General features: G+C 41.3%; 1 protein-coding gene across 1 annotated transcript; it reads right to left on the bottom strand.

The window, feature by feature from the left end:
- Nucleotides 1-10,240: 10,240 nt before the first annotated feature.
- Nucleotides 10,241-12,342, bottom strand: LOC110228293. Its single transcript, XM_021025119.1, has 5 exons — nucleotides 12,075-12,342; nucleotides 11,260-11,648; nucleotides 10,947-11,190; nucleotides 10,731-10,858; nucleotides 10,241-10,645 (listed from the first exon to the last, which is right to left on the bottom strand). The coding sequence occupies exons 1-5, from the start codon at nucleotides 12,340-12,342 to the stop codon at nucleotides 10,241-10,243; spliced, it is 1,434 nt and encodes a 477-aa protein (XP_020880778.1).

The raw sequence follows: 12,342 nt of genomic DNA, 5'->3' as shown, positions 1-12,342 counted from the left end.
ATTTCAGTGTCACCTGTTTCTTCATTAGACTCATCATCACTGATCTTTTCATGTTCAGTAATTACTCCACCTTGCTTAGAACTCACCTGTTCTTTGACTAATTCTGTAATAACTTCAGAATTTTGAGTTGTTGTCTCAGAGTCATCTATCACAGCCTCATTCATTTTTCCTTTTAAGTCTTTGTAGATTGTGTCTTCTTGGAATACTACATTCCTACTGATTACACACTTTTCTTCATCTAGAAACCAAATCTTGTACCCTTTGGTGCCTGCATGATAGCCTAAGAAAACTCATTTCAATGCTCTAGGCTTTCATTTCCCTTGATCATGATGAACATATGCAATCGATCCGAATCTCTTCAAGTGTTTGTATCCAGACTTCTTGTTTAACCACAGCTCTTCAGGGACATTATGATCAATGGCTGATGTAGGAGACCTGTTGATAATATATGCAGCAGTTACAGCTGCTTCAGCCCAGAAACTCTCATCTAGACCAGACTCATTAAGTTTGCATCTCACTTTCTCCATGATAGTACGATTCATTCTCTCAGCAACACCATTATGTTATGGTGTATAAGTACATGTCTGATGCCTTTCAATACCATGGGATTTGCAATAACTATCAAACCTAGTATTACAAAATTCTAACCCATTATCTGTTCTCAAACACTTAACCTTTCTATCCACCTGATTCTCTCCCAGTTCTTTCCATTCACAAAACTTCTCAAATGTCTCATCCTTAGACTTAAGGAAATATAACCAGACTTTTCTAGTCTTATCATCTATAATAGAGAGAAAGTATTGTTTACCTGATAAGGATGGAGACACGTTTGACGATCCCCATAGGTCTGAATGAACATAACTCAAAGCATCTACTGCATCATGCTTTCCCACATTGAAGCTTAGTCTCTTAGACTTTCCCATTACACAATGCTCACAGAAATCCAGTTCTTTGATTTCTTTACCATTCAACAGACCCTTACCAGCAAGAACTTTTAGGTTGTTTATGTTCATGTGGCCTAATCTGCTATGCCACAGGGCAGTTTTGCTCTTTAAATCCACCGCAGTACAACTTTCTGTCATCATTGTTTCACCATCAAGGATATACAGTCCATTCATCAAATTTCCACGTAATGATGTAACCTGGTTCTTGAAGTATCTTACTTTACCTGCTCCACCTTCATGTTGATACCCCAACTTGTCAAGAGTTCCTGTGGAGATGAGATTCCTTCTCAGGTATGGCAAATACTTGACATTATTCAGCACCTTGATAAACCCTCCATGGGTGTTAATTCTGATGGAACCTTGTCCCTGTGATTCTACTGAGTGATCATCTCCGAGTAATATAGTTGTGGATCCATTCTCTTAAAAATTACAAAACCAATCTCTTCTAGACGTCATGTGTGATGTACACCCTGAGTCAAGAAACCATAGATCTTTAACCAACTGATCATTCACACTTAGTCCTTCAGAGAATACCAATTTCTCTGTGATGACCCCAACTTCACTCTGTCCCTCACTTTCCATCTTCTTCTTTTTGGCAAAACAATCCTTTTTAACATGGTCCTCTTTCTTGCCTCGCTCTTTGCGAAGCGACTAGTGAAAATCAAGCACGAGGTGATCCATTACACCGATGATGAACCTTCCCTAAGCTTCGGTGGAGTCATTACGACGATACTTGAAGCCGCCGGAGTTGATCTCACGGATTGCCCATTCACCAGCGAGGAGCAATACTTTGATCTTGAGAGACTCGGTACGATGAGGATATTTGAGGGCGCATGCATCGATCCCAATCATTTTGGATATAGGTATCACGTTTCTCCTCGCCTTATGAGTACTATCATGCTTCCTTGTCCCACCATTCCACGTTTGAGGAATGGAGCTACGAGATGGGATCCTGAGAGTAGCGAGTTCTTGTCACTACAAATCGGAGAGCGACTTCCCTTCACAATTGCCGGTTTTGTCAAGAAAAAGGTGTTTGATTCCATAGCATCCCAGAGAGCCACACGAGCTGCACGTTCACACGAGTCCGAGTCTTCCTCCCTCCAGGAAGAGAGAGCGCGACGTATTGCACTAGAGCAGTGGCTTGTCGAGCAGATAGCACTAACGGAGCAGATGGAGAGGATGATTCGAGATCTCCGACATTGATTTGTCAAACCACCGGATTTGCAACCTCCTCGGCGTAGTAGAGGTCATTCGATTCTATCTTTACTTTTCCCCCATTTTTCTTTTTCTTTTATTTTCACCCGTCCGATTTGTTACACTGGGGACAGTGTAATTTAAGTCAAGGGAGGTATTTATCCGTACTAACATACTTTTTCTTTCTTTGAATCATTTTAATGTCTTTTTTATTTATTTTAGTTTTATTGAGTCAAAAACGATGTAGGGAATGATGATCTTGATATATGATGAAAATGACCATTCCATATGTTCTAATTCATTTCTTGAGTGACAAGTTTTGCAGGACTCACAAGAATAGTCAATACCTAGAAGCTCCTGATGGGATCCTTCCCCTAAAGTTTCGACCGTATAGACAATGTTTGACCGGAAGTTAACTCTATTTTATTTGGACAATCTAACCTGAACTTAATTCTTTCTCATGAAGAGGTGTTAGATCGGGGAAACGAGCATATACATTCAGGACTTCTTATCCCTTTTTAACACTCTCTGCTGATCCTGAATGGCCACTCACTTTTAGTGGTTCCTACCCTTAAAACCCTATCCTCTTTTCAGACCTCATGCGTTCTCTTTTTCCTTTTCTCATTTTAGCAGCTATGTGCAAAAACGTTAGAGAGAAAGGAACAACACAGTTTCCCGCCACGAAGACGGAGATTCGGAAGCTACAAGGAGGATGCGATGATTTGGTCTAGAGCTTATTCTTCCTTGGGATTCGATTTCAAAAGGTACTTATTTCGTTCTTATAAGACTCGTGTATATAATAAGTACCGCTTCCCCTTTCAAAAAAAAAAAAATGAAATGAAAGGAAGCGGTTACGAATAAGAAGTCTTATAAGTACATAGATATCCCATCAAAAGACATGGATCACCTAGATAAGAGATGGAATCATTCACAGAGATTCCTACAGAAAAGCCTAAGTCTGGGAATCGAAAAGACGAAAAGAAGTAAGGAGATGAGGTGTTTACAAGAAGAAGTGGTTGGAAACTGTGGACCTCAACAGATCCGTTCTCTCTTGCGGTTTTGCAACATATCCTGCATTCTCAAGATTTACGGTAACCCTAAACACTTTAACTCCACCACTAAACACCAAAAAGCCCCTTTCATACCAAGCGCCGTCTACCCCGAATGACACCTTCTAATGAGAAAAGCTCACGCTACTTATTAATGAATGTAGAGAATTAACTAACGTGATTTCAGAGTTCTCTTGTAGGTTCGAGATGGACGGATAAGGATGGTGAAAGTTTTGAGTCTATAGTGAGAATGTTCTAACGTGTTGTCTCTGTCTTTATGCATCCGCATAATATCTTTTAGGACATGGTCTCTGATACTAAGAGAATTCCCGAGTTTTTTGAAACCTCTCCGCCAATTTAGCTTTCTTGTTTGCTTGAGGACAAGCAAAGTAGAAGTCTGGGGGAGTTGATAACATCGTATTTAAGCCCACTTTTACCATGTTTTATTTAGGTATTTCACAGAGAAAACAAGAGATATTGGAGATTTCAAGGTTGTTTTCAAGTATTTATGCTTCAAGGATGAATAATGTGCTTTCAAGCAAAAAGGAGTAAAAGACGATCAAATCCCATTTCAAGACAGTTTCTGTGCCTCAGAAATATGGCGTCCGTTCGAGGTCTTCCCGATTACCAACTCAAGAGATATCGGTGGCTGTGGAAAGCTAGGAGAGTCAAGATTCACCTCAGGGTGTAATCGGAGCTTTTCATTGAGCCAATAGGATGTTATTCTCTGAGGAGTGAAGATATGTCCCGGACCAGCCAGACAGCCTCGCAACAGGTCCGGAGCCTTCTGACGCCCCCTGTCGTGGAGCTTGTGCCCGGGCTGCTCTTCACACCTCACCCCGGTCATGACAAGTCGTGCCCTGTCCAGAAACTCGAGCCTCACTTAACCTAATTCGTGGGAAATGACGGTTTTGCCCCTTGACCTAATCGATGCCTATAAATACCGAGACAAGTTGAAGAAACCCTACGGCCTCTTCACAGCTTCCTTATCGCCTCCTAAATCTAGATCTCGCAGCCTCCATCGACGAGACTCTCAGCTCTCCTAGCTCCACCTCGTCGAAGTTCTTGTATCCCGAAGAAGTCGTCCTTTAAAGCTCTCTCCTTTGTTCTTCATTGTTTTCTCTTCTACTCTTTCTTCTACTCTTTCTTTCAAGAATTTTGGGGAGACAAGTATCTTCTGTGACACTAGAGAAGTTTCCTTTGAACCCCTTTGTTATATTCATACTCGTTTATTTATGCTTTTCTACTTCATCTCCATGTCGTTTCTTAGCATCATGAGCGAGTAGTTTCTTTGTTGGGTTTTATGGGGTGATTCAAAGGAGATTCATAGTTCAAATCATATTAGGTTTATAGATCTATTATTTCATTCATACTTTGATTCTTTTGGGACATCTTTTAATTAATGCATGTGTTTGGATTGATCACCAAACGCTGATCCAAGAGGTTAGGAGCTTTAATAGGGTAAACCTAATCTCGAACATAGTGTTACCAATCCTTCTTGTTGTTGCCTGCGTAAGTTTAGTAACAGGACTTAGACTACTTAGCGAATCCAACCCTAATACGTCGAACTATGCGTCGTTGCCGGCGTCAGTTGAGTAACGGAGTATAGGGAGATTTACCGATTTATTCTATAACATAGGATAACTCGTTAATTCGCCTTTCGTAGTTATGAACTAGAACAAAAACATAAAAACCCTAGAGATCTAAACCCTAGTTAGTCAAGAACCATAATCCCCGGAGAAACCCTAGAACGCCCAACACCTTAGTCATATTAGTTTACAACCATTTATCATCTTAGCTTTCATTAGTCTCCTTAGCTTTCATTTATCGCATTCATTTACTTTCATTGCATTAGTTATTAGGAAACCCAAATCCAAACCCCCAAATTTTAGTTTTGTCTTAGCTAGATCTTCTTGTTTGAATTCAATAACCTGTAGCTACACTCTCTGTGGGATCAATCCTTAAATACTACTCTGATTACTGTGCACTTGCAGTTTAACGTGTAGTCTTTCAGGTAAAAGTTCTGATGTGAAATTCTACGCACATCAATCACTACAGATTGTTAATAAATTTGGATAGTTTCGAAAGGTATCCCCGGGGAAGGATTTCTTGCAAAGATCTTATATCAAAACTTAAGCAAGAAACTAATTTCAAGATATACTAAGGCGATTATGATATCACTGGGTTTGTGCAAGTTTTGCAGATATGAGCTTATGTATACATTTCCTCTATGGGAAGATCTTTAGGTTATCCTCTACCGAATGCTGCAGATTGACTGTTGGGGTCGGATCCCACACATTTTTGGTAGGATCCACTTGGATCTGTCCACGTCATTATTACATAATAATCCTCTTGGAGTTAAAGATATTTTATTATGAGAATCAAGCTTGACCAGTCGGGAGTTTGATTCGTTTTATTAAAAGAGTTTGATCTTTACCAGTACGGAGTTCAATCTTATTCAACATACAATTCACATAGAGAAAGGCCGAAGCGATGAGAATATTGTTCGAGGTTCGCGGCAGCGTCAAGATGCGGGAGTTCGGAGTCAACAAGAAAGAGTTTGGAAGATCCGCGCAAAGCCCAAGATAGTTCAAATTCAAGCCGTTTCGGTCAAAATGTAACTTACATGATTAATGCGGATCAATGCGATTATGAGCAGTAAATGACCGCATTGATTATGTTTTCTCTATAAAAACAACCTCAAACGCATGTGTTAGACAGAGGCGAATTATTCATTACTTCTAAGCGATACAATATATTTTCTCTCTTTACTATCTTTCGCAAGGCATTTTGTACTTCGTCTTTATCAATTTTTTCTTCATTTCTTTTCTTGGTAGATTTCCTTTTCAAATTCTCATATTCATTTCCTGATTTTACAAGAGTTTTTCTCCACAAAAATACTTAAAGATAATCGAGTGTGAATCCTACATCCACATTTTGGCGCCGCCTGTGGGGAGTTACCACAAAACTCTTTAATCTCAAAATCTTTCTTTCCCAACCAAGAAACTATGGCTGATCAGCAAGCATTGAGCGATGCAATTACTTTGCTTACTCAGACAACCACCGATCTGACCAATCAGATGGGTACACTTGTTACTGCCTTTGGTGAATGGTTGAACTCAATCGAGCAAACCTTAACAAGTGTTCAAACCACCCAGACGAATTTGTCAAACGCGCAGAACGCTGTTTCAAGCCGTTTAGATAATTTGTCCTCAGCGCGAACAACATCGCGTCAGCGTAGGTTATTCGCGACTCCCGGGATTAATCAAACTCCTCCAGGAGGCCAGCCAGAAAGCACTAGCAATCCGGCAGCCGTGGGGGATGCAACTAACCCAACCGGGGAAGAAATTCCCCAGGGACAGGGAGATCCTCCTGTTGACGATGGATTTTATATAGAAGATCCTGATGTCGCCCTATCAGACGATTTTATCAAAGTTCGCCAAGAGCTTAACGAAATGAAGTCGAAATTTCATCAGGCTATAAGTTCGGCGCCTGAGATCGATCGAGTAATCGAAGAAACTCGTCGAACGCACTTTACCTCGAGAATCTCGAACCTTCGGATCAAAGATTCTCGAAAGGTTAAATTACCAACTTACGATGATAAAGGAGATCCTAAAAATCACCTCGCTGCTTTTCAGATTGTTGTAGGCAGAGTTGATCTAGAACCAGGAGAGGAAGATGCCGGATTTTGCAAATTATTTTCCGAGAATCTTTCCGGACCAGCTCTGTTATGGTTCACTCAGTTAGAACCAGAAACTATTGATAGTTTTAAGGAATTGTCCTCAGCATTCCTAAAACAATATTCTATGTTCATGGAAAAGGCAACTTCTGATGCGGATCTTTGGAATTTAACCCAAGGTCAGAATGAACCACTTCGCAAATATATCACTAAATTCAAAGAAGTGATAGCCAAAATTCCTGGGGTATCGCACCCAGCTGCCCTTTTTGCTTTAAGGAACAGACTCTGGCATGAATCCTGATTTCGGGAAGAAATCATCGTCAATCGTCCGAGTACCATCCAAGATGCTTTATTCAGAGCTACTAATTGGATGGAGGCAGAAGAAGAAAAGCTCAGCCTCGCTAAAAAGCATCGGCCAGCTAAATTAGTCGTTGCGAATCCAACTAAAAGGTTCGAACCAAAAGATCCAAAACGGTTCAGAGTTAATCCTGCAACTAATGCTGTAGGAAAACCCTCTCCAGGCGGAGGAAGGTACAATCCTCCTAATACTTGGGTTAGAGATGAAAGTGCCTATTGTGATATTCATAAAGTAAACGGGCACTCCACCAAAGATTGCTGCATACTCAAAAAGCACCTCACCGAACTGTGGGCAGCTGGAGAGCTCGCTAATTTCAATATCGAGGAGTTTGTGGAATCTTAGCACAAAGAAAAAGAAGATTCCGAAGCTTCTAATCCTCCGGAAAAGAAACATAAACCCAATGGGCCTGGAACTCCGAATACTCCTAAGAAAAGGATAGATGTTATAATGGGAGGATCCAAATTATGCCGAGATTCGATCAGATCAATCAAAAGGCATAAAAAATCAGCAGCAATTCAAACCGCTGTGGGAACGTCATCAACTTGAAAAAATTCTATTGCTAAAGCAAACACAATCGAACTACGATTTGGCTTGATCCTATAATGGGTACGTAGGCAGCTCGCTAAACACGAGTCCAGCTATAACATAAAAGTAAAAATATTATTCCTATCATGGAGTCTTGTTTTTATAAATTCAATATTCGAGCATGAATATAAAAATACATTGCGAACGATGTATAGATGAATAAGCTAGAACCAGATCTAGAAGGGTCCGGAACAACTTTGCTCCTTGACCTGCGAGGTCAAAGATGCTCATAATACAACCTGGCATGTTTCCGTACTCTTGAAGTCCTAGTTCGATCCAGTCCGAAGGATGGGCTTCGAGGCGATGAAACTCGCGAGCAATATCGAGGCGACGCTTCTCTAGTTCCATGATCCTATGTCTAATCTCTTGTTTCTCATTTTCGAGCTCGTCGTGCCGAATGATAAGCTGAAGAAAATGAAATGCTTAGTTTAGCAATAATAAAAAGACTTAAATCACCGGGTTTTACAATACCTTGGTAATAAACTCCTCGGCCTTGGCACGATCTTGAGCCGATAATTTATCAATTAACACGTTTGGAACTTGAATGCTGGTTCCCCAACCTAGTGGGCGTGATTCTTCTGGTTCGTCGTTAGCTTCCGTTTTTACAAGATTGATGTTTGACGTTTCCGGAAGATCATCACTTATCACTTTAAACGAGTCGGAGGGATTCTCTGAGAAATTACCTTCCTCAAACATTCTTGTAGAATTATTGTTGATTAAATTCAATAATGATCTACGTCTGCTTTATATTCAAAATATACTTGACCGCATTTAAGAGGGTAAATTGACGATTTCACAAATATGAAATTACTACTTTTATGGAAAATGTAATCGAGTTAATTACTAATTATATTCCCTAGATAAACGCATTAAATATGATGAGTTAATCGGCAAATTTAAAGCAAAAGGGGAATGTAATTAATATTGTTGGGCCTCTAGCCCAATAGTTTTTTACATAATAAAAAAAAAAAATATATAATAATATATCAAGGGACTTGTTCGATCAGAAGTCTTCGCCCGATAACGATTCTAGCGAGATGGATGATCCCGAACAACTTTCTGAGGAAAGTCCCTCGTCGGAAGATAGATCGAGGGGACCGGAAGGATGATCAATAGATTTTTCCTCCGGTCCTTCGTTCTCTTCAGTTCTTAACATCGGAAATCTCCGAAATTCTGAAGAAGAACACGAAACAAACGAGGATCCACCGCCGGTAGCCAAGGATAGATGAAAAAATTTATCCAGCACTCGGAAGAATCTTCGGAGGCAAGTAGGAATAATGGCCACGATGTCTAAACCGTTCCTCTCCCATTCGTGCGGTTCAGATTCCAGGCGAAGGATCTCTCTTTCTATCCTCTTTATTCGCTCATTAAGAGCATGGCGCCTTCTTCCGATTCTTTTTCTCTTATCACATAAAGCTTTGTGTCTCCCGACGACCTTTTTGAACAAACATTTTGTTAACTGGTCGAAAAATAGTTTTTTGTCTCTCAAAAAAAAAAAAAAAACTAAAAGGGAACCTTTTCCAGGAAGTCATAACATTGGACCCTTTCTTTCCCTGTTCGGAAGTGGAAGAACGTGGGGTGAATAACTCCCTTGGGGGAAAATCCGTCCTCGGATTTGAACAGCGGATCCCCACTTGAGGTTGTTATTGTTGAGCTAGATCTGAAAGAGGATAGCGGCATAGTCTCGTTTTTTTTACAAAAAAAAACTACGAGTCTCTCAGGATTCTTTTTTAAAAAACAAAAAAGCGTTCGGACTCTCTAAAGGAATAATATATAATGGACCTGCTAAAGCAGATTTCGGGTCCAATTAGAACATGGCCCAACATTTTCGGAGCCATTGTTTAGGTCATGATCGAAACCATTACCTGGTCATTCTTATGACAAAATTCTCATGAATTTTAAAAACCTTATCCCTCGATAAAAAAACAACCTAAGCCGAGCTCTATCTTCGCACCCGAGAGACCGAGGAAAAATACTTGTTAAGGTTTTTTCTTTAAAAAAAGGCAAGTGAGCCTGATCAGCTCATCTCTCACAATTCATAAAACCTCTTTGGTGGGCTAGGACTTGCAAACCTAGAATCGCATCCAAACGTTTCATCTTTGAAAAAAATATATATATATATATATGTATATACATAATGGTGTTCAGTCACACTAATCAAAAACAAAACATTTCCGTCAAACGGATTAGTCCTTATGGATACAGCAAAACAATTCTTTAAGAGCGTCCCTCTGCCTCAGGAGAACCCTCGTGTGGCCTAGAACCTTCACCTACCTCGAATTGAGAGGGGGAATCCCCAAATACCGAAGAAATTTTTTTCAGATCGAGAATAGGACGGGAAGCCGAAGATAACTCGGATTCAACCACAGCGAGTTCGGCAGCAACTTCGCTCCTCTCGCTCTCGAACGAAACTCTTCCAGCCTTTAGTTCCTTAATCAGATTGAATAAGTTGCCTACCGAATCCCCTCATCTCTTCTCGAGCATTATGTTCGGCTTCAGCGATATTACGAACTCTGTTCCTAGTTAAAAGCTCGATCTCTTGATTCGCTTCTTCGAATAAAGCCGTATTCTCCTCTAGCTCAGCCTCCAAGCGAAGAACCTTAGACCTCGCAGAATCTCTTTCAGCATTCGCCATTCTGATGCGTTGTTCGTTAGCTGCTAGAGTTTTCTTCATATTTTCAAAAGATGACTCGAGTGGTTTTTCCCGTTCAAGTCGCTCAGATTGGTTGGGTAATCTAAGTTCGTCAACCTCTTTCTTAGCCTTTGCGGTCTCTCTCTTCGCTTGATGAAGAAGGTTCTCATAATGGAAGATCATTCCATTAGTCTCCATAAACGCCTTTGGAGTAAAAAAAAACGTGTCGTTTAGACATAAAGCTTTTACCTAAGGAAGGGAGGTTATCATAATCTAAAAAGATCCGAACCTGGGATAGGTAGCAAGCTCGATTGGCGAACATCTGACAGATTTTCGACCTCCAAACCGAAAAAGGAGGAAGGGATGCCCCTTCCCTGGTTTGGAAACTTCGGAAGATGTCTCCAATCGCTTCTCCGCCTGCGAAGCAGAGGAGAATAGCAGATTAATAAATAGATGCAATCTATAACAAGTTTTTCTAATGCTCGCTTCCCAAGTAAAAAGTTACCTGAAATCGAAGCGGGTAAAAGATTTTGAGTCCTAACACTCAGTCCTTGAGATAGGGGAGCCTCCGGTCTCGGCTCATCTATTTCCTCTGAAATTACTCTGTCTCCCGGAAGAGGGAGCTCAGAGTTTAAAGGTTCTGAAGAGGGAGAAACAGAACGTAGAGGGCTAGAGACTCGTGGCGGAGAACTTAATCTCACGGTTTTAAGTCTTTCGTTTGATAGATTATCGGAATCTGGAGCCTTCCTCTTTGTACAAGGAGAGGAGGTTATTTCTCCCTCACACCCTGGTTAGGAAGGGCAAATTGCGGTGGCAACTGGAGGGTCGTTAAGGATTTCGGCTCCATGAGAATCCACCGCGGCCGACAGGGCCGCTTCTAATGAACCATCATCGACCAAGAGGGTCTTCCTGTGGAAGTTACCAACCCTGGAGATTGCAGCTATCCGTTTCTTTCTCCCAATTTTGGATAACTGATCCTTAAGAGCCTTGATTTCAGCCTGCATCTTTCTTTTATCTCTAGCGTTCAGGCTCGAGACGTCTTTCTCCTCGGGAGGAGGATCGAGGGGGTGAGTCTGACCGTCTTTAATGGCGAGCCCCGCTTTATGAATGCGTTGGAGGGTGAAGGAATTCCAATTTGTTTCACCCTCGGAAACGATTCTGAAGAAGGCCAAGAAGTCAACAGTTGGGCGGGGGATCGTCTGGTTCCCTGAAACAAAGTGTTGGGTTAAGAATTCTATCTCTTTTACACGATACAGTGGAAAGTAATGAAGGTTGGATTTTTAACCAAGTTTAGCCGACCAATTGGCGAGAAGAAGACCGGAAAGACCTTGAACGGAATGGGGATTGACTCGGAAAAAGAACCAGTATTTCCTCCAAGGCGCATCATTCGAGGGCATCCCGTCGATCAGGTTATGGTCAAGGATAGGGTTTATAGAAAAAATACCAGCTGCTGCGGATTCACGGGCTCGAAATAGCCCTAAGCGTTAGCTGGTGGAGAGGGAAAACCCTGCTTCTGCCGAAACAGTCAGGGTGCTCAGAACCTATCGAAGAAAGTTGGGAGCCATTTGGGGAAAGGCAATCCCTAGGTGGAGGAGGTATAAAAGAAGAACTTCCGGTATGAAAAAAAACAAACCGCAACCTTTGAAATAGACTTCGTACGCACAACAGTAACCCTCTCGCACCACTTCCAGAGACTCGTTGGGTCTAGGAAGAGAGAATTCAATTTCCTGGGGGATGTTACAAAGACGACGAAGAGCACCAAGGGAAGCAGATGTTGATTGAGACCTAAAATGCGGACCAAATTTGTCTCCCCTTTGGGTGAAGACTTCGTCCCCTCTGGGAACAGGGATTCCTTGACTGTCATCTTCGTTGTCCGAAACATAGATGGCTGGGGAAGACAT

This window comes from Arabidopsis lyrata, assembly GCF_000004255.2.
Source record: "Arabidopsis lyrata subsp. lyrata unplaced genomic scaffold ARALYscaffold_5, whole genome shotgun sequence".
NCBI lineage: Eukaryota > Viridiplantae > Streptophyta > Magnoliopsida > Brassicales > Brassicaceae > Arabidopsis > Arabidopsis lyrata.
This window is presented reverse-complemented; position numbering and strand designations above follow the sequence as displayed.